Source organism: Labrus bergylta, chromosome 23, assembly GCF_963930695.1.
Source record: "Labrus bergylta chromosome 23, fLabBer1.1, whole genome shotgun sequence".
NCBI classification, from domain to species: Eukaryota; Metazoa; Chordata; class Actinopteri; order Labriformes; family Labridae; genus Labrus; species Labrus bergylta.
Genome location: NC_089217.1, coordinates 8,711,480 through 8,734,547, shown reverse-complemented (window position 1 = coordinate 8,734,547; position 23,068 = coordinate 8,711,480). Strand labels below are relative to the sequence as shown.

At 38.9% G+C, this 23,068-nt stretch overlaps 2 protein-coding genes across 3 annotated transcripts in view; one reads left to right on the top strand and one right to left on the bottom strand.

The window, feature by feature from the left end:
• The first annotated feature begins 2,267 nt into the window (after positions 1-2,267).
• slc6a1l (solute carrier family 6 member 1, like) lies at positions 2,268-17,094 on the top strand. Its single transcript, XM_029280766.2, has 15 exons — positions 2,268-2,517; positions 5,093-5,497; positions 7,735-7,866; positions 8,126-8,226; positions 8,596-8,705; positions 8,855-8,987; positions 12,218-12,352; positions 12,442-12,545; positions 12,638-12,762; positions 13,146-13,258; positions 13,844-13,975; positions 14,276-14,378; positions 14,605-14,705; positions 15,519-15,686; positions 16,239-17,094. Exons 2-15 carry the CDS (start codon positions 5,260-5,262, stop codon positions 16,332-16,334), a joined length of 1,791 nt encoding a protein of 596 aa, XP_029136599.1. The 5' UTR covers positions 2,268-2,517; positions 5,093-5,259; the 3' UTR covers positions 16,335-17,094.
• Positions 17,095-18,164: 1,070 nt separating this feature from the next.
• The window catches only part of iqsec3a (IQ motif and Sec7 domain ArfGEF 3a), a 91,208-nt gene continuing 86,304 nt past the window's right edge, over positions 18,165-23,068 (bottom strand). The window contains exon 14 of one of the 2 annotated variants that reach the window (XM_020652828.2): positions 18,165-21,619. In XM_020652828.2, coding sequence (XP_020508484.2) covers positions 21,041-21,619 — 579 coding nt within the window. In that variant the 3' untranslated portion in view covers positions 18,165-21,040. The remainder of the gene's footprint in view (positions 21,620-23,068) is intronic. The other variant, XM_020652834.2, reaches the window with a different exon arrangement.

Here is a 23,068-nt window from a genome sequence, read left to right as displayed (position 1 = left end):
TTTTACTTTCCTCCATTGCCTTATTTCTATTTCCCATTCCTATCTAAACATCAATCTTTAAAAAAGGAAGTTGGACTATATAAAACATATATCATCTTTAGAAAAACTCCAACAAACCAAACTTTAGCTTTCGGACGTTTTATGTCTGTCATTCTGTCTTTGTCACCATAATAATGGCTCGCTATTATTCTTGGCTCCAGACACTCTGGAATCATAATTAGGCTGCATTGATCAGGGAACGCTGTAAACACATTGATGAAAACCAGCTTTGACAACTGCAATACAGACAACTACCATCATTTGGGTCCACATGGGCAACAAACCACAACAGAGATTACACTGAATCTGCCGAAATGAACAAATTGCTCCAGGTGTTATTAAGCCTCTTATATTATTTAATCTTCATTTTACCAACCCTGTACTTTACAACACTCCCCACACACCAGCACAACGATAGGTAGAGTGCTTGAGCATTGTCTGACTCTTCATTAGTCCATGCAATCATCTGCTGATAGAATATCTGGAGCACATATTAACGTCTGAAGGTTACCTGCCCAGGAGAAACAAAATGGCTAAATGCTTCATATCTGATTCCATTAATTTTAATGAAGACATTTTTTTCAACATCACAGGAGAAATTAAACCTTACTGGATTAACTCTGGGCCTAATAAGTGCCCTTGTTTTTGTGTTCCTAACACGGTTTAATGATGCGACATTAACCATTCATAAAACACACACTACAAGTCATGTAATACAACTGGAGGTGTCCAAAAGCACTCCCTTTTTTAATATCACTTAACTTAACTACGCTATTTTTTTATTTCAGTGTATGGATTTTGAGAAAGTCATCTATACGCACAATTTGGTACCTCAGGTACACTAACAATGCTGAAAATCAAGCTGTCTGGTATGATGATTTTAAATGTCCAAAACTTGTATATAAGTTATTTTATCATGAGTTAATTCCAGCTGGTTTTCCCTTCATAATGGATTCATTTATGCCATAATCTCGAGTTAACAAAGCATGTTTTCTCGTGATAACAGGATCATTTTTCTGGTGAATATGATAAAACAAAATAACATGCTGGTCATTGTGATAAAGACCACGACCATGCCATGCAGCTCATAAGGTACGTTTAGTCTATTTCTATGTTTGTTTGTTTTGGGCTTTTGCTCCTCTGGTGATGTGAGATAAAAAAAAATGGATGGAATCCGATGCAGGCTGCAGCAAAAGACTCTCAGGTTTAATAGTTAAAGCTCTACCTGGTGAGCTTTCTCCATATTTTGTTTTATTCTTACACTCATCAGACTAAAGTGCAGTACCTCTCACATAGTGTTCTACTCTTTTACTCACCTGGCATTGGTCAACACTGACATTGTAGTTGAAAAAGGAAAAAAATATCTTACAAATAATGTGCAATAATAGATACAATTGCTCCATTTAAGACACCAGAGGGATTGAGTGGCTCTTGTCCAACTTTATCTATGGAAATAAAGGTGATCTCAGTGGCAGCTCCAAAGCTAAAGTTTATGAAAGTCGAACTGAGCAAAGTCATACAGTGATATCCGTTTAGAGGTACCAACTTCTATGACGCCTTATCGCTTTCAGTCAGAGAACGAGTTTATTGAAACAAAGTGTTTGTTTTCAGAGGCTTTACATGGCAGTTCATTGTCTTTGAACTCTCTTTGTCTGCATTAACATCTGGGCACAATTTGGCAGCTGTTTTGGGATTTGAACAGAAGGGGGTTGCTATATGCATGGTTGGAGATTGCTTGACATTGAAGGCATATGGCTTGGCTACAATCACACTTGCAGAGATGCTGCATATTACAAATTAGCTCCTGTACTTTGATCATTCATACTTTTCCTTCCATTTATTTGAGAGAGGATATTTAGGATAAATATTGGATCCCCTCCCCCCCCCTTTGATTGCTGCGTCTGATATTGGCATGACCGTATTTGTGGTCATACATTTCCAGGGACTTTGCCAGCAGTCATAGTTTCATTTTCAACAACCCCATGAGCTCTTTTACTGATCAGGCCCTTCTCTGTTGGGAGATACCATGGTAACAGTGCTGGAAACAGCTAAGCTCGGCTAACGTAACAAACAAATACCCAAGAAGCACAAACGAACACACTGCTGCTGTAGCCAGAGTTCCCCGCCACATTTTGGCGATTGACATATCCCCCCATGGCCTCGGGGCCTCCCTAGTCACAACTGAGCAGTAATCAAAGCAGACACACAGGTCGATCTTTAATATACAAAACTCGATACCAGCAGCAGGAACAGCCACAGGTCCTACCAAAATACAGTGCACGGGAAAGAGCTGCAAACTCCAAACGGATTTACAGACAGCAGATACATCGTGGCTTCTCCTAGGCTTGAAGCTTTTCACATTTGAAGCCAAGATGAAGTTTTTCTCTTTGGATATAAAGTTGAAGTTTCATGGTGTTCTTCATGCTGATGCAGAAAACTGAAGCTGATGACCTGACGAAGGATTTGGAAATCTCTCAGGTATGATTCACCTAATTTGCCTTTCCCCTTTCTTTAAACTGCCTGTCATCCAATAAGGTCATCAACAAGGGTCAACAAAGACTGTGTTAGCACAATGGACTTCCACTGCTGCAGTTTAAATTCAATAACTTGATGAAACTCAATTAAAAGTTCGGGCTGCAAATGTTGAAAGAGATAAAAAAAATATATATATATATATCTATGTCTGAGAGCCATGTTAAGAAATGGCCTCTAAAAGCCTTCTCAGTCAAAAACAGCATGATTTACTTTGAATTAAACCGATAAAATCCTCAAAAGGAATCTCTGATGTGTGTTTTTATATCGGCTTTCGTTTGAAGCAGATAGATTTCACACAGGTGACAATTTTAAAGTACATTTTTGATCATTTCACATTATTATGCCCTGTTGAATTTGATTACGTTGTTAACATGGTGTGAAAAATGACAAATTTTTATAGAAGAAGTTGTACTTTTTGATCAAACCGATCACACTCAATGTAACAATCTCAGACTTTTTTTTGGAAGGGCAAGAGTAATCTGTGTCCTAATAAACCTTGTCAGTACTTTAATAAGAATGTTATATTATGAGATTTGTAAGGTTACCATTAATAATCACTTTTTTTTGTGATTTGTGATTTGTGTTACATGGTTGATGATGTGACTTATAGGTCAATCAATTTGCTAATCATTAACAACTTCCTCCCTCCTGACCATGCTCTTCCATCCAGACAGGAAGTGAGGGATAATGAAGCTGCAATAAATTACTGTCATAATAAATAGAAATGTAACGTTTGATTTTTCGATCACGCATCAGCTGACTAGAAACCCACTCACAGTTGTCCATAGTGTAATCATTAAAGACAGGTGAAGACTTTGAAGTAGGGGATGTGTCAGTAGTGATGAAGAGGCACATTGCAGTTTTCACAAGGATGACCTGGATTGCGTCACCAATCAGGCCAACTCAAAATAGCATGATCATTTTGCTTAACCATAAGAAATTCTCATGGAGGCTACACCAGTACACATACGTTTAACAGAGCATGCTCTGAGCTATTTGTATGACTCAAGTTGACGTACAAATCAAATCATTCGTAATAATGCCACCCTTATTTTAAGTTAGCTTCTTCTACATGTGGAACACACACATTGAAAATAAGAGTTGATTTACTAACTAACGATATTCACACGGTGGCCATTTTCTCCAAACGTCAAATTTAGGGTTGAAAACTCTGCTGTTGGGATTATTTACTGCTGAGGTCCTGGTTTCTACTTTTTTTTAAACATAGGGGATTAGATTAATGGTGATTGACTTACTGCTTTTACTGCTACCACAATACTACAGCTACCACTTGCTAACATTACCATTTGATAACAAAACGGTATGAAGGGTGTAATCGCCTAGCTAATGTTACCTAGCTAACTGTTGTTTTTAGCTAGCTAAAACCAATGTAGCCTCGGCTAAGAATTGGTTTCATGCAAATGTTAGCAAGCAACTTCTGTACCTTATGAGTTACCAGTTATGATTTTCACAACCCATTGTCTTTCACGTTTCAAATAACCCAGAGGCAGATAAATTGCAGCAATTTGTCAGATTTCTCTTGCAAACCTTCAATACAGTAGTAAAACATTACAGCATGCGTCTGAGCATCCTGGTTAGCTGCTGGGCTGCGTAAAACTTGTTGGTGTGTTTAACTTGCCCTGATACCAATTTCTTTTTAAGAATACATCTGTTTAATTCAGAATAAGTTTGTTTTAGGCAACAGTTAATGCTATGAAAATGAATATCAAGGTTAGTGACTCTCTCATTAAGTCACCTATTTTGCTTCATTTTGCTTTCAAGACCAATAATGAAAGTTTCATGAACATTTTTCAGACATACCCCATGGGCACAATGATAACAAACACATTAACAGTAGCCTGTGGGTTCAGCTTAGATTAAGATTTATCTAAGATTTACTTATGTCTATACTGTCCATTGACAACTCTGTTTTTGCACATTTACATTTAATCTTTCATATTTAATTTACAACCATTTACGACTCTGTTCTTGCACATAACATTTAATCGTCCATATTTAATCTTCCTATTTAAGACTAGTAATGCTTAGTTAAATCCTGGTTGTATATATTCACATTCTTAGTTTTGATATGTTTTGTACTTATTTACTTTGTCTTTAATATTATATTATGTTTAGATTTGCTAACATTGTGTTTTTTACTCATATTGTGTGTTGGATAACCTGCTGCTGTAACGCCACAATTTCCCACTTTGGGATCAATAAAGTAATTCAATTCAATTCTATTTTATTATAAAAAAGGGAAAAATGTATGCTTCCTCAAATTCTGTGTGGGAACTTTGGATGTCCTAACAGATTCATGTTTTGGTTGTTGGCTTTACTTCTTGTAGCACTATAGTGCACAAAGTTCATAAAAAGGACTGTAAAAGGCTATAAAAATGACTCAACATCAGTAGACTAAAGTGAGGTTATTCCCCTACATTAAAATACTGTCAAACACAAATAAAAGCTTAATTGTTATAATACCTCTGCCAAAATATGTTTGTTTCCCCTTTTACAGCTTTGCTACACATTCAGTATCAGCCATTTGTCCTGAATTGGTCCATCCAAGAAGCAATCTCAGTGAGAGAGTAACAGCTGTGAAGAAAACGGACTATTACTCGTCACCATTTCAGCCAGTGAGGACCAAGGGATTTCCTGACCCCATTGGTCTGTAGCGGTCCCACCATGGGGAAGACTGGGCAGAGTACAGTGGACTTAAACTCCCCGACAGAAGTCAAACAAGCAGTTCCCTTTGAGGAGCTGGATGCTGTGGCGCCTTCTGCAGATGAAAATAAAAAACAAGAGCCCCCTGATAGAGGAAGCTGGAAGGGAAAGTTTGACTTTCTGCTGTCGTGTGTAGGATACGCCATTGGCCTTGGAAATGTCTGGAGGTTTCCTTATCTGTGCGGCAAGAATGGTGGAGGTAAGAGCTACTGTGAGACTGAAGAAGTATGGTTGTGCTAAAATAATTTGATGGTACACTTATAAACTGAAATGTAATACGAAAGTATCTTCATGAACAAACCTGCTGGCTGATTCCTACTCAGTTATCCAACAGTCATTGCTGTTTATTCTCAAGTTTGACATTTTGAGCATTTAATTAACTTTAGATCAGTCTGACAATAAGCTGAATATGTGGCCTGCCTTATTGTGATTGGCAGAGAGTTTCACAGTCTGAAGGCCTGGTCACCTTAGTACAGCCAACCACCTCCAAACATCGTAGAGAAATTACTAGCTACATATGGAGCTAAAAGACATGTAATGTTTGGGCGCAAGAACTTTCAAGGATTTAAAAGGCCTCTGACTGATACCTGTAAAATGTCTATTACAATAACAATAGTGAGAAAAAATAAGAGCATGAATGACTTGGTGCAGCTCCGAGGGAGGCAGGAATTATCTTGTTTAAGTTGACTAATTTCTGTAACTAATTCTTTATTTTTTTTTAAATTTTTTGAACATCCCTTATCAACAGAGTTTGTTTTTCTTCCCCCAAAACTTCCTCTATTATGCTCTGAGAGGCCTCCTCTTTCCTCTGAATCTCTTCTGCAACCAGTTCTGCAGTTTGCTCCAAGAAGCTGTGTTATGCTTAGCTCCCCCTTACCCTTGCTGTATCATATGCAAACATAACACTGTGTCTTAGTGCTGCCTCAGCCTGTAAAACTCTCTATATAACTCCTCTTCCTCTCACTTCAGTCTGACAGTTATTTCCAGCCTTACTTTTGTACATTTCAACATTCCTGGTCATGGAGTAGCATTGGGCTTCCAGCCACTTTTAGATGAGCTTGTTGTTTTCTAAGCTTATCTACCTTTTGAAGTAGACACATCATACCACCTTCAAGTCCATAACAGTAATGCGCCTCTTACATGTGTTTACGATGTTCCTCTCATCTACACGATATAAATATCTCACTTTGAGGAAAATCTTTACAAATGCCTATATATATATATTTTTTAACATTCCTCAGTTTCTCCCCCAATGGGAGACACATCTAGAGGTAAACCTAACTCCAAGTCCCTATCTTTGTCTGTATGAAGCTTCACTGAAAACGCCTCCAACTCCCTGTTATTCCCTTTAGTATACAACTTTTTTCCCTTCTAGATATTGACAAAGTAAACTTGTGCAGGTTGTTATAAGAATCTGCTGTCTGTTTTTTTTCTTTTCTTTTTAAGACTTTCTGCTTGTCTTTAAGTTGCCAGACTAGATTGAAGGTGATCAATGCCATCATTGGGGGCACTGGTTTAGCTTAGTCACATTCGCCCGATTAACTAGAGGCCACAGTCTTTGACCGAACGCCCTGAAGCTTGTTTCTGACTCTCATACCTTTTCTACTCATCATCCCGATGCTCCTCTTTCAATATTTCCTTTCTCCCCAGTTTGCATGATAACAAAGGCAAAAATGAGATCAATAATTACCAATACAAGAGAATGCTCTCATTCTCAAGTGACTAGCCTCTCAATTCTATTTTTGCCTCATCACTTCCCATGAAGCTAACATTTTTGACCTCCCATAAACCCCCCAATTTCCCAGAAAATATTTTTAATTATACTCTCATTTACTTGAAATTATTTCCATTTCGGTGCTTCTAGTGAAGCTGTCAGATCTGGATTCAAACTGAGTTTCTATCCCATACTTTGTCATTGGCTACTCTCACCGTTGCCTTGGCCCTGTTGTTTGGTGGTGCCTCTTTTTAGTAATGACCAACATTATATTTTAAAGGAAAAAGGTTTTTGGAAAACATTCAGAAAAACAGAAACTGTGTTTAACGTTTGTAAAATTGTCTGTTAGGCCAAAGTATTCCCCAAACAGTTTTTGTCTTCTGCAGGCAAATTGTGCAATATTTCAAACAAGTCTGTCTCCTGGTAATTTTTACAAAATGCTCATAATAGAAAGGACCTCCAGGCAGAAGCCATGATTGAAAAACTTTGGAATAAGGAGTATGTTTTTCCGTCCACTAATGTGGACAGCAAACTTTCTTTATTTTCCATTTTAAATGATCAAAAATAAATGTATTAGCGTCATTTGTGCCAGAGTGATTTTATGATCTGTCAATGTTAGTATATCTACATGTAAAAATGCATGATGTGTGGTCCTCTGACAGGTTAGCGATTGTTTTTCAGATAAGATTGTTTTTTTAACTTTCATTTTGTCACTCAATCAGGGGCCTTTCTGATCCCGTACTTCTTGACCCTGGTGTTTGCTGGGATCCCTCTCTTCTTACTGGAGACATCTCTGGGACAGTTCACCTCAGTGGGAGGGTTGGGAGTGTGGAAGCTCATACCGATGATGAAAGGTAAGACTGGAATATATATATGTAGTAAGATAAGGATATACATAAGGTTATTGAGATCATCCTCCTTAGTGGATGTGGATACGTGTGTTTTAGGCATCCTAACAGATATAACATCAAGAATATTTAATGGCATTTATTTTCTTTTGGTAAGAGGAAAATAAAATTAAGAGTGGTTTCTGTGTCAACGACTTTGTATGGTAGCCGACATTTAAACATTATTTTGTAAATTTCTGATGTTTTTGCCTCCTTCTTTCTCCAGGTGTTGGTATAGCTGCAGTGGTTCTGTCCTTCTGGCTCAACATCTACTATATCATCATCATCGCCTGGGCACTCTACTATTTATTCAACTCCTTCGGCTCGGTATGTAACCATTTTTCAGGAGTCCTGAATTTAAAATGTTTTCATTTTAACAGGGAGAAGAGTTATTCATCATATAGTGTGCAGTTGACCTGATCAATGGGAGCTGTTTGTCAGGGTGACTGAAAGTTATGTTGTCAGCGCTTTCAGCAACGACCAGAAAGCCCCCTTCAGTAACAAATGGGTGACTTCACTCAGGCTTAGTGTTTATGATTAAAACAACGGGTACAAGGGGACATGTGGTAAATATTTATTTCTACTGTTAAGAAACCAAAAATGCATTTAACTTCTTTCAGTTCTGATGTTTTTTGTGCTGAAACCTGGAACTAATGTTGTTTATGCGTATGTTTGGGTTTTTTATATTGTGTGCAGGAGCTGCCTTGGCAAAGCTGCGATAACCCCTGGAACACAGAGAAATGTTTTTCCAACTACAGTCTGACAGACACCACCAACCTGACCAGCGCTGTCACCGAGTTCTGGGAGTAAGTCAGCCAGATATGATCCTGTCATGAAGGGTGTCTATGTGTGTTTGTGTCTGTGTGTGTACAAGGATTTGTGAGTGTTGAGGCTATTTCTGGACGCTCTTGTGCTTGTGCCTGTCTGAGTTCAGTGTGTATTTGTGTTCCTGTAGGCGAAACATGCACCAGCTGTCAGGTGGTCTGGAGGAGCCGGGGGAGCTACGGTGGCCCTTAGTGGGCACTCTGGCGCTGGCCTGGGTCCTAGTCTACTTCTCAATTTGGAAAGGAGTGGAGTGGACGGGAAAGGTCAGACACTCTGTCCAAGTTGTCTTCTTTTCTTTACCTCTACATTTTCTACTTTTTCTCTCTCCAGCCTTAGACGTAGAGTTTCTGACGGTTGTTACTGACAAATCAGGCAAATCAAAGCCTGGATTTGTTTCTAAAGTTTTAAAAATATATATTTCTACTGTGGCGGCAGCTATATGAGCCAGAACAAATTTCCCCAGTGGGAAACAAAGTGTTTTGTATCGCATCGTATAGTATGGTATCCTATCCTATCCTATCATATCCCCCTCTGTCCTATTGTATGGTATCCAATCGTACATGAATCATAGTGCATCATATCATGTCCTGTCCTGTCATATCGTATCCTATGCTATCCTATTGTGTGGTATCCAATTGTATCTGAATAATAGAGCAAAAACAAAACAAGGCACCAAAATTTTATTGTTTTTTGGGCTAAGATTTAACTGTGTAAGTCCTTAGTCATATATGCAAATATACGACCAAATAACTATAAGAAAAAGAAAAAGAACGAGAAAAATGATTTTGTTGTTTGTTAATTGTCAGTGATTGTGTTTGGTTCAAGAAGCAGGTATGATTTCTTGGATTATAGCCTAACATTGTCAGTTAAAAGCTGAGGTGAAAAGTACCGAATTACATTGACTCGCGTTACTGTAATTGAGTAGTTTTTTGGTGTACTTGCTACTTTAAGTCGTTTTTAAAATCTGTACTTTTACTTTTACTTCAGTAGGTTTTCTGTTAAGTATTGTAATTTGGTACATTTTAAATCACATCCGTTACTGAGTAAAACAAATAGGCCTGCTATGAATGATTTTCCTTCGTCGCAACGGAGTGACGAGAGACAGAGAGACAGAGAGAGAGAGAGAGAGAGAGAGAGAGAGAGAGAGAGAGAGAGAGAGAGAGAGAGAGAGAGAGAGAGAGAGAGAGAGAGAGAGAGCCACTTCAGCTAGTGCAGCACGGATAAGCACCTCCACTACAGCAGGTCTACCTGCTGAAGTTGTTTATAGACTGATGTCTCATTGTCTTCAGTCTGCAGCTCCGAGCGATAAACAAATTTAATTCCGGAAAGTTTTTTCACAATAAAAGGCCCTTATTTCCATCTCTGTGATGTGCTTTTATTTTGAAGCTGACGTATCAGGAAGTTGGGTGTTATAAGCTGCAACAACTTACAAATGTCATATGTGTGAAAATAAATACTTCAACACAAACAGATTCAGTTAGAAGCTTCAGTAGCTAATAGATAAACAAACAGTGACTAAAACATCTAATATTTAAACTCATATAGGTTCATTTTAAAACAATACATGGATTATCTTTCAGCTCAGGTTTAGTTGCAGCTAAGTCAGCCTTTGAGGCTGCATTTGAGACTAAACAGCCTCAGAATAATAAAACTAAAAAGACTAAAATACTCTTTACACTGTCTATGATTGAGACAAAGACCCTTTTAGTATTTTCTTAAGGAGTTTAAACATTTCCCTTCATAAAACAGCTCATTACTTGAACATATAAGTCTTGACATTAAATTATCCATCATTATTTATATTTTGTTTTTGTCAATGGGGTAGAAAAGAAAATGTTTATCTGAAAAGATAAATCTTTGTAAAAATTTGCCTTTAATTAAAAAAAACTTTGAGATCAATATCCTCTCGTCCTTTTTGCACTACACAGGAGAGATGTGTTGTTATAAAAAAGTAACGAAGTAACTTTTACTTAAAGTGCATTTAAAACAAGTTACTTTTTACTTTTACTTGAGTACATTTTAAAACTGGTATTTATACTTGTACTTAAGTAAAATTGTATTATAGTAACAATACTTTTACTTGAGTAGAATATTTTAGTACTCTTTACACCTCTGGTTAAAAGTGACCTAATGGCAAATAAAGTAACACCATTTTTCACAACCTGCCCAAATGAATTTCTCCTTAAACCGCCTAATTTTTCAACAGGTTCATTTTTTTTGTTCATCTTGGTGACGTGTCAGGACAACTCACTGATTGTTTGGATTCAAATTCTGTACAGATATTAATGTTATCCTTTATAGCATTGATCCCTTAACCTTTCCATCAATGTACAGTACAAAACTAAAAGCATTCCCATCAGCCTTAGCTGCACTTTCCATTAAGCGCTGATTGTTGCCTAATGTTGGCATGTTAACACCCTACATCCCATAATGCTAGCTTGGCTGTAGACTGTAGTTTTGTTGTTTCTATATCAGGTAGTCTGTAGAGGTGCATCGGCTGGGCTTGAAGAAATGAATCTGCTTGTTTTTTTTCTTTCTGTGTGTTCATGTGCTGGTGTTAATGGGGATCCAAAAAAAGAAGAAGTAGAGGTTTTAGGTTTACATTTTTGGAAGTAACGTTTTTAGTTTTTAACGTTTTTAAGTCAGACGTAATGTTACACCCAGGCAAACACACAGCTGGTGCTCCTGGTCTTTTAGTGAATTGTACTATTAGTCTTTTTGGTCAAGGTGGTCTCTGCCTGGAACGATAAGTAGTCCAGCTATTACAAACCGACCCTTATGTTACTGAACCTTCCCCTTTTCTCAATTGAACATTTGTATAAATTCACACTTCATTTTAAACAAAGGTTCTGTTCTGCTTTTGTGATGCTAAATAATAATAAGATTTTGTTAAAGTCCCCTCAATGTTTTTTTTTCTTCTTTTTTTTTTTTTTTTATCATTGGGAGACTTTTAAATGACCTAGGTCTATTTATTTTGATTTCACATCCACTGAATTGCCATATTCACAAGACTTCGAGAAGGACTTTCTGATCCAAGGGAAGTAGAAACTTTTTAAAAGTTATTAATTATTCCCAAACCAGCAGATTATTCAGAGTTGATCCTTGTAGAGTTAGAAAAAGAAAAACTCTTCCTTCTGCATTTGGGTTTTTTAAATTACATCCAGTCGCAGGAATGTATGTGAGCAGAAACACTTTCACACATTCCCTGTCAGGGATAATTGGATTTTAATGTGTGTGTGAAAAATGAATTCCCTAAGGCCCTGGCCCTGATGGACATTACCAATTAAACATAATCATTATGCTACAGAAGAGCCGGCCACATCCTAAAGGCTCTGGCAGGATCTTTTGGCAAAGACGTGCCATGGAAATATTCTCGCAGAAATTCTTCACTGTGTACTGTGGCAACAAGGGATTTTACTTTGAGTTAATAAGCAGAAAATATGTGCAAATATCAGTGCCTAAAAAGACGTTTTTCTCTGCTAATTTCTCATAGGTGGTGTATTTTTCAGCCACGTATCCCTACTTCATGCTCTTCATCCTCTTCTTTCGCGGGGTCACCTTGCCTGGAGCCATAGACGGGATACGTTTCTATATCACCCCGGACTTTAACAAGCTCGTCCGGTCTGAGGTAGACACTTTTGCATACTCACAATCACACAAACATGCTTATAGACAAGCAAACGTGAATATAAGAAGAGCACATGTGCTGTGTGACAGGTGTGGTTGGATGCAGCAACTCAAATCTTCTTCTCCTACGGACTGGGACTGGGATCGCTCATCGCACTGGGAAGCTACAACACGTACCACAATGACGTATACAAGTAGGAACAAGCATCTTATACCCTTTGTACATTTGATTTTTTTTTTTTTTTTTAAATCAAAACGATTAATTTTCTGTTTCTTTCCTTTGCAGGGATTCCATCATTGTGTGCTGCATCAATTCCTGCACCAGCATGTTTGCAGGCTTCGTCATCTTCTCCATCGTAGGCTTCATGTCCCATATCACCAAGAAACCCGTGCAGGAACTAGCAGCATCAGGTAAAGTAACTTATCGACCTATTTGAAAATATCATACTCTGACTTTCATCTTTTGTTTGAATATATAGCAGAGGCAGTCATCAGATCTTTCATGCCACAACAGGAAAAGAGTCCTGCATTGAAAATTCTATGTAAAGGAGCAATATGTAACTCTGACACCTAGCATTAAAATGGGTAATGCATTATAAGTTAAAAACATTTGAGAGAGCTGTCTAACCCCCCTGCCCCCCTCCTCACTCGACTAGATGTGCGGGCAGGTTGCCATGTCGCCGACAAAATCAGTCTTGTGACTCTAAAATTGAATCCAGCACTGCAATGGTGAACCCTGCTGTTAAGTACTGGAACATGTTTTTCAAATGGTGTGATTTTTGTGTGGCTTTTAGGTCCAGGTCTTGCGTTTTTGGCTTATCCTCAGGCCGTCACCCAGCTGCCCATGTCCTCTCTGTGGGCCATCCTCTTCTTCTCCATGCTCATGATGCTTGGCCTCGACAGTCAGGTAAATAAACTGAACACATCTTGATTTGTTTTTCCCCCTCCCTAACAGTCCTTTATTGAGCATTAAGGTAAAGCTTCCATATATAAGTAAAACAAAGTGTTAACTCTATGCATTCTTTTGCATAATGAAAATTGCATGCAGTCACTAGAAAGCGATGAGGAGGGCAAGCTGCAACAATTGTGTCCTCTCAACTTTTGCCCAGGGTTTCGTCTCTCAGGCTTGACAGATAACGCAGTTCTACCTTGATCAGCCCGAAACAAAAACGTGTAGAAATCACACATATAATTGTTAAATTTAAAAAAAAATTATTGAAAAAGGAAATCTAATTGTACAATATTTGATTTCAAATTTGAGTTTTAATTAATAAAAAAAAAAAAAAAATCACTTAATAACCTCCCCCGCTTATTTAGACATACATTCACTCAGGTCACTCAGGCTTCGTCCATTTATATTTACAGTGTGTGATCTGAACTGCTCTGTGGTTGCATTTCATGGTGGGGAATGGGGAATGTAATACTTTGACTTTACTGTTTATCAAGCTACAGCGCCCTCTGACCAGTGTCTTTCAATGCTGTCATGTGTTAGTTCTGCACGGTGGAAGGCTTCATCACAGCTCTGATGGATGAATACCCAATGCATCTGAGGAAGAGGAAGAAGGTCTTCATCCTCGTCATCTGCTTCATTTCCTTCATCATCGGCTTCTCCAACATCACACAGGTATTAGCTCTGTGCGTCTCTGTGTAGCACCCGGCAACTTCCGTTTTTGAAATCACTGCTGTGAGCTCTTACTGCAGGATTATAAAACATCTTTCAACTCATATTCCCATGAGTACAGTTCCATATTTCTCAGACATAATGCAGACTCCTTTCTGCATTATGACAAAGCGTTCTAACAATAACCTGAGGTGTACATGCGTCACGCATATTTTATTCAATAAAAAAGGGGGATTTTAAATTAAAGCCTCCAAAGCAGATATGTGTGTCTTACTGCGTGTGTGTTTTGTTGAACTCCCTCAGGGTGGTCTCTACGTATTCAAGCTGTTTGATTACTACTCTGCCAGTGGGATGTGCCTACTGTTTCTTGTCTTCTTCGAAACCATTTCCATATCCTGGTTCTATGGTAGGAGATTTTCTCTGTTTAACCCAAACACTGTGAAGTGAAATTACAAATACAGCTGAAAAAAAGTAGATAGATTGTTGTGGCAAGTCCCCAAATGAATCAAGTATGTTGATTTTCATCAGGAAAATAATCAGCTTTCCTCCTCATAAGGCTTTTTTCTAACACTCATTATCTCCACATTAACACACACTCACTCTGTCTTTGTCGTTTTCTCCTTATGCAACAGGAGCTGAGAGGTTTTATAAGAACATCGAGGACATGATTGGCTACAGGCCATGTGGCTGGTGGAAGCTCTGTTGGATGTTCTTCACTCCCATGATCTGCCTGGTAGGAAAGAAATGATTATTGATTCAACAACATCAATATGAGTCAAACTCAACCGGGGAGATCCATGAACCAATCAAGCTACAGCGGGAGCCAATAGAGTGAATTGATGACAATGCTAAACGGTTTCCTCTTCCTTGTGGTCATCAGAGAAATCAGTGTTCACCAAGTCTTTATCGTCACCACTGTTGTGATACAGGAAGTCAGACAGATGAAACATAAAGTGCAGTCAGCCAGAGGAAATTATAGCGTTCAGCGAGGGCGGATGTTGCTCAGTTGGCAGAGTTGGTCATCACTCAACCAGAAGGTCAGGGGTTCGATCCCCAGCTCCTGCAGCTACATGTCCGATGTGTCCTTGGGCAAGACACTTAACCCCAAGTTGCTCCTGCTGCTTTGTCGGCGGTGTATGAATGTGTATGATAGGAATTAGTTCCTTTTTTTTTTTTTTTTTTTTAAATTTTGGCTTTTTGGGCCTCTATTAGAGAGACAGGATAGTGGATAGAGTCAGAAATCAGGGAGAGAGAGAGAGTGGGGAATGAAATGCAGGAAAGGAGCCACAGGTCAGATTTGACCTTAGAGGCCTCCATACATGGGGCGCGTGCACTAACCATTACGCCATCAGCGCCCCAAGGGTTAGTTACTTTTGATGGCCATTTTTCAAATTTACATTTTCTACAAAATTTACATTGTCTACTTCTTTCTACTTTTTCTTTTTCTAGTTATTTACATTGAGTGATACATTTGGATGTTAAAAAAGCAAGGTGAAATTCATGACATGGACTTAATAAAAATGATTGTATTCAATTGTATTTTTAGGGGGTGTTCACCTTCAGTGCCATTGAGATGACCCCTCTGACCTTGGGGAAGTATGTGTACCCGATGTGGGGCCAAGTGATCGGCTGGTTCATGGCTTTGTCCTCAATGATACTGATCCCAGGCTATGTGGTCTATATGTTCTGCATCAGCAAGGGCAGCATCAAACAGGTACAAACCCTTATACACAGCATGCTGTTTTCTCTGTTTTAACATCTTTTTCCTGTAAAGAGGGATTTTGGTACTCAGGTCTCAGAGTTTTGTCGAGCCGGTAATAGAAAAACTGAAAAGAAAAGTGCAGATGCTGGTTGAGTGAGACGGTATAAAAAGGCTGAGGTTATTATGGCTGCAGAAAATCAGTAAAAACACAATACATTACGTAGTTAGGCTTGGGGCCAACATCATTATCCTGTTTTTGCTGGAAGAAAGGTATGTTTGGAAGGTGAACGCAGCTCGTTAGAGTTAATGTTTTGCTTCTGTTTTTTGCACAACAAAATCAGATTTCTTCTTCACTGTAAAAGATCATATTAGAATTGTAGTGTCTCTGAGATTTGTTTTGATAAGTCTGCTTCTAAACATTCAGCTTTTCTTTAAATTAAAGTCATTTAAATTTCAACTGAAAAGCACATTTTGTTTACTCTGTGGGTTATTTATTCCTTTCATCTGGCCTTACTATCAGCAAATACTCATCTCAGACTGATGTTATTCTCTTTGCTTGACCAGCGTTGGCGGAAGATGACAACATCCCGAGAGGATAAAAAGCCATCGGGGCATGAAGAATTTACCCACACAGGGAGCGTGGGCGAAGCTCCTGTCTAGCCAGGACAAAATAATTTGACGGCTTAACCCCCCCCACACACGTCTGCGAGGACCTTCTACAATGAAATCTGACAATTTGAAAGATGGAGTCTTGTCTTGTATTTTATTCTGTTTTTTTCTCCATTTTAAATTGTTGTTAAAATGATCCAAAAACTGCAAATTGAATACTGTGGATCAGCTCTGAACCTATGCACATTTTTCACACATATACCATTTATGTCGGACTTTAAACTACTTTTAATTTCTCTTCTAATCAAGAAACTATTCTTTGTTCATCAGCAAGAAAAGTCTTTGTTGTACATAAAATCTGGTAAGACTTGATTTGAGGCCGAAACTAAAATGTATAGAATGTTATTTACGTGTTATTTTGTAGTTTAAAGAAGAACTCAACCTCTGTCGTATTTTTGTCCATTTAGCAGCCCAAATTATTTTCACCTGTACCTTTAAATGTCTGTAAATATAAGGGCCCTGCAGTTGTATTAAATTGGAATGATTTTGTATAATCTCAAACAAGCCCACTAGCCTTTAGTGTGGCTTACTTTATTAAATTAATAGTCATGTGTAAATATAATGATGCCACAATGTTAAGTGTGTAATGTATTTTTTATGACTTGTTTCATACTGTTGATTCTGAAAAAGTACAATAAAACCTCTTTTAATCTGGGGATAAGTCAAATGAGATGTATTATGGATTTGCCCTTACTTTATTCATCCCAGTAAAAAAACATACAAAAATAAACTTCACCTGCTTACCTGCTTAGTTTATTTGATGACTTATTTTGTTATGAAAATGTTAATGAAATACAAATACTCTGAAAAACAGAAGAAAAAAAAAACAACAAACTGGTTTAATTATATTCAAAATAAATGATAATATAATTCATACTCCCCTATTTCATTTACGGGAGGGATGACGACTTAAAAGCGCGTTGTTGGACTTGATCATAGGACTTGATTGGTGAAAGAAAGTTAATAAATGATTTGATTGGTTGGCACGTTCACATCTCGGCTTCCTGTTTGGGAAAACAGGATTTAGCCTACTTACTACAAAAGTTGAATTGAATCAGTGAATGACACAAAGTTGGTGTGTGGAAGCTTATCAGGTAAATACTGACTGCGTTAACTTAAAAAAAAAACGAATGCGAGGATGACATTAAAGGTGTCATGGATTGAAGACTATGCCGATGCTAAGGTGGTAGTGTTTTTTTCCCCCACGCATGGAGGATGACTGGGAGGATGAGGAGGACGGCGAGGAAGAGCACTGTCTGCACAAGCTTACTGTAAGTCACCTCCCTCACTACTACTTCATCTTAAAGTTAGCTACAGCTGATATCTAGACGTTTTGTTCACTCACACCTGAAGGACTTTGTAAACCCGCAGCGTTCTGTGGTGGCTCTGATTCTGATTGGTTGTTGCGGTTTCGCTAAACTTCCATGCCCATGTTTGGGTCTGTGTTATGTATTACGTCATGAAGCTTTTCTGTAGTCATATTGTTTAGTGTTGATGTTGTATCAAAACAGTACACCTGCTACATATAGCTTTTTAAATCGTGGCGCTGCTACTGTTAGTAAATAGACCTAAATGAAACTTTAATCAAAATTATGCCAAAATAATATATAATGTATGTAAATTACATTTTAATTACTTTTTGATGATGTGAGTGTTTGGTTTGTATGACATAACACACATTTTTGAAAACATATCACTTTAAATATATATATATAAAAAAAAAAAAATATATATATATATATATATATATATATATATTCATTCACACTTTGGAGGTATCGAGCTGTTTTTACTGAAGAACCAACAAGCAGAACAATGTGGTGAATAGACTTAAATCATCTTTAATAGCATGTTGATAATACTGCAAAGACAGGTAGAGAGGGATTCAAAGCCAGCTGAGGAAGGTGATGTTTGATATTTGTTACACTCAGTTTCCACCTGTCTTTCCCTTTATATGTCCACTTTTTTATTTTCAAACTAGTATAAGCAAACACAGTGATAAAGAGCCAGACATAAGATCCACACGTCATTCATGATGCAGTGCACTGGTATGGCAGAGCCCTTTTTTTTTTTTTTTTTTTTTTCAGTTTTCTTGACGAAAGTTTGCTACTTTCATATCATAATGCTGCAGAATGCTACATTGGTTTTCCTTTCAAACATAAACTCACCGATTTTGCAGTGTGCCTCAGACTCTTTTAATTGCACACACAGCACGTCTTTCTTCCAAAAATGCTTGAACAAATTGTCAAGTAGGAGAAACTGTGCAGACACAAACAAAAGGAGGTGAAAGGCAAGAGGAGACAAAGATGTTCTGACTTATAATTTGCTGCTGTAGCTAAAAAAAAAATTCAGATTCAAGGGGAGTTTGCTGTCTCAAATATTTTTTTCTTTTTCAGTTCCACTAAAGCATAGCAACAAAAAACAAAAAAAAATCTGCCATCATCTTCTTTGCTCCCAGCAAATTCATTCATGCACAAAAATATTCGGGTAGTTCAATCAGCCTGAAAACAGATTCCATGCACAAGAGAAAAAAAAACACATCATACCTGAATGTTTGAAAAAAGAAAATAAATCTTACAATCAGCACCCATCTTTGCAAAATCCACAACTGCAGAATTTCTGGTGTTTTTTTTTTTTTTTAATCAAGTTTGTTCAAATCCAGGAGAAATATTCACTCAGTCATTTAATTCAGAAAGTGATGATTCTTTATATGACAGAAGAAAATGTAGCAGATTAAACAAACAGGGGGGTTGCATTTGTTTATGGGAAAGTTTGGATGCTATTGTGAGAAGGTCAAACACACTCACACACATACACACATCAGCCAGAAGTGCTGATTGTTTTTTTTTTTTCTTACCCCTCTCCGCTGGGTAATATCAAGAGTAGAAAAGGACAGAAAGATGAGATAGAGACCTTCCCACAGAGCCTGTGTAATTATAAAACAACAAATCAGACAGATGGGGGTCAGATGGGAGCAGAGTTAACCGCACATCCATCCCACAATACCTGCCGGGGCTCATGTTTTAAAGATGGATGCATTGAGGCTGCCCTCTTTCAGAATGAAGGACGGGGGCGATAGCATTTTGAGAGGGGCTAAAGGTGTCTTGCTTGTCCTTTTTTTCGACACCGCTTGAAATGTGGTATTTACAATCTAGGCTGGGCTGAAAGAGAAAACCAGATCAGATAATGCATTCTTTTTGTCCCATTCTTATTTAAAGCCAACAGCACAAAACAATGCTATTAATGCCAGCATTTGCAATGGAAGCGGAGTGTGTGCCTCTGTAGTTTCTGGAAATGTCACACTGAAAGGTTAGGACGGGAGAGGACAAAACCTGGGAGTTGTACTGACATAAGGACACAAAGTCTGGATGGTTTTTTTTTCCGGGACACGCGCAAAAGGTGGAAAATTAAAATAAACCCAGATCTTGACATTTCACAGTTGTGGCAGAAGGATCTTCATGGAAATGTTATGGCAATTTCCTGTAAAAGCGAAGGAGCATTTGCAGACAGCAGAGCGTGTTGTTCAAATCGATTACACCAAAGATGCTGAATCGTTGTCGTTGTTTTTAGAAAAGTTCCAGAGCAGCTCTAAGAATTCCACACACAAAAGAAAAACAACCTTTCCCTCCATCAGCAGATAAATGTGGCAAGAAGTCCTGGTTTAAGATATTAAAGACGAAGAGAAAAAGACAAACAACAATCAACAGGACGATCCCAGTTGGACATTTTGGCTTGGCAGCAATCCACGTGATTGAATGCCTTTGTCCTGTCATCCTTTTGCTGCAGGATGATCAATTGAGCGACGATTGAGCGAGTGCCTTACGATGATAGAGAGCCACAGCGTTACAGAGGAGGATGACAAACAGACACAGCTTATCAGAGGATTTTTTTAAGTCTCCACGGGGCGGCTCTCCATCACATGGATTCATCAGCAACAGTGCTAACAGAAGATGCGTTTTAATGAAGTATCAGTTTTTTGTTGTTGTGATCCTTAAGGGAGAAGCGTGAAAGGACTAGTTTTTCTGAAAGCAAAAGGTAGTTTTCTTCTTTTTTTTTCTTTTTAAAATCCTTCTAGCCCTAGCGTTAAGTCAAGTGCAAAGAAGTCAGTGCTTGGTGGAGGCGTATGTATTTTGGCACACGTTTTCAGTCAAGTGTCAGCTATGCACGCAGACGCACATACAGCACAGTAGGCATGAGGTTTGGGACGATAAAAGCGCAAAAAAAAAAAAAAACAAGAGGCGAGAAGTTCCTTTTTTGAGAGTCCATCCATCACAGTCGAAAAAAAAAAGAAAAGAAGAAAGTAGGATTCACATAATTCTCTGCATGTCGTTGTTGATTAATGGAACTACAAGAAAATCCATCCATCCAGGAACTGATGATGTGTTTTCTCTAGCAAGAGTTAAAACTGACAAAAAGTTATAGAAATTTGTTAAAACTACATAATATTTGAAAATACATGTGGAATCAAGTAAAATTTTATATATATGCACTTCATTTCTCCGCATCTCTTTTAAAATCTTCATTTTCCTTGTTTCTTTTTTTTTTTCCTTAAATATATGCATATAAGTGAGATTTATTTTTTCATTATAGCTCTGTATGTATATATGTACATTATGTACTTTTAAATAGGTAGAGAGGGTGGTGGGTTTGTGAGGAAGTGTGTGCGTGTATGGGGGGGAAGATACTAATTAATTTATTTACACCATGCTCCGAGAGCCGCTGGGGGTCCGGTGTAGACTGAGAGGAGGGTCGGGGGGGATATACTGGTGTGGGTGGTTGTAAGGCGGAGGCGGAGGAGGCAGCGGGGGCTGGTGGCCGTCATTGCCATGGGAGCAGTCCGGCGAGCGGACCGGGGTGGACATGGCTGACTGGCTGAGCTGGTGGTGTTGTTGTTGTTGTTGTTGTTGGTGGTGATGGTGGTGGTGGTGCTGGTAGTGGTGATGCGTGGGCGTGTGGCTGAGGAAGGCCTCCATGTGTCCGTGGCCGCTGTTGTCGAGCATGATGACCTTGACGATCTGCTGACACTGGATGAGCGTCTCGGGCTGCAGGTCGGCCATGCTGACAGCAGGCTGGTGGAGGTGGAGGTGGTGGGAAGGGGTGCTCGCCGCCGACTGCAGCTGCGGGTGCTGAAGCAGAGGCCCCTGGGTCAGACCCGGGGGCACCTGCTGGAAAAGCAGCTCCCCCCGGTGGTTAAGAAGGGCCACGCTCTCTGGACTCGGAGCCATGCTGCTGCTGCTGCTGAGCTGGTACGTCTGAAGCCTGTTGTGAATTGACACCTAGTTTAGAAAACAGCCAAGAGAACAGCATCAAATGTTATAAAACTGGATCCTCCTCTACAATCCGTCAAGCCCTCTTTTTTTTTTTTTTTTTTTTGCGGGGTGTGGAATGCACAGCACACACACACAGGGCATGCGTGGGGGCTTAGGTGTAAGGTTGGTGGAGGTGTAAAATCACCGTGACTACAGCACACTCCCCTCCCTCCACTCCAAACAGACTGGGGACAGTGTTGGATGCTGGGAAAACCAGTGTCTGTGATCGGGTTCAGGGGAGAAGTGAGACAGTGTTGGAGGGGGGGGGGGGGGGGGGGGGTAGAGGGATGGGTGAGAAATTTAGTGTGACGCTAAAGGGGTCGGGGTCCCGGTGGTTCCAAAGGGGACACTGAGGGCCCCCGTGTCTCCCTTCCAAACCACTGTGTGGCGCTAATGGGGGACAGCGAACACAAGGAGATTTTTTAAGGGAGGGGTGGGGTTACCAGAAAATAGACGGAGGTCATACGTAGAAGAGGGAGAGGTGGAAGAAGAGGAGGAGAGGAGGTGAGCAGACTGACAACCACAGACGTCCACAGGCAACATTCATCAGAATGCAAACCTCCATAAGTCACATTTATTTCCACATTTTAGTTCCACTAGACACTTTCCTTCCCTCAAAGTTGTTTTCTGCTTTATATTATTCTTCAATCTATCATAACCTTTCTAATTATGTAGTTCTTTTAAGGTTGCATTACGTGTTTCCTCGTTACCTTGACCTGTGTTTTTTGGCATGTATACCAAAACTTAAAAAAATGACAAGGGCATTTTTAAAATTCACTGAATCAGCAAAATGTCAAGCTCCGCTATGTTTTATGTACATATATAATGCGACACACATCTCACATTGATATTCATTACATGCTCGTGGGAAGCTTTTAGAAAGTCACCACCTTGGCATTTTAAAAACAGAAGTGTGTGTATGTGGACGACAGCGTCCTCTTGCATCATTTATGGCATAGCCTGGTTTATATTTGAACTGTAAAAACTAACGATTGAGACCATAAACTCATTGCAAAAATGTTAACTGAGGTACTGCATCAACTGAGAAACCATGTTTTTTTCCTAGTAACTTTTTTTTTGTAACTAGTGTAGTTGCCCCCTGCTGGCCATTAGAAAGAATGCATTGACCTTCCTGTTGTTATCAAGAGGCAACATCCACATTCACAGTCTGTTGTCTGCTGTCATATTAAGCGATTAAGTGAAATTGTTTGCTATTATGAACAGGGGAAGGAAAGTATTTACATATCCATTTGCACATTTCGACCACCATCTTTCTTTTTTCAACTCAAGCTATCAGCTTTTTGTGTAAGAAAACTCATTTTCTTAGTTTGTTAATGGAGTTTTCAACATCTTGCTAATTTCTTTCGCAATTTTATGACATTAAGATTCACCCGGATGCCTTTGTTTTTATGTCCC

What these genes read in the sequence shown, in the direction of transcription:
- slc6a1l (XM_029280766.2), top strand. Translation starts at nt 5,260, where the DNA reads ATGGGGAAGACTGGGCAGAGTACAGTGGACTTAAACTCCCCGACAGAA. An exon ending in GAGTGGAGTGGACGGGAAAG is followed by an intron (nt 8,988 to 12,217) that starts GTCAGACACTCT and finishes AATTTCTCATAG; the next exon opens with GTGGTGTATTTTTCAGCCAC. An exon ending in GCAAGGGCAGCATCAAACAG is followed by an intron (nt 15,687 to 16,238) that starts GTACAAACCCTT and finishes TTGCTTGACCAG; the next exon opens with CGTTGGCGGAAGATGACAAC.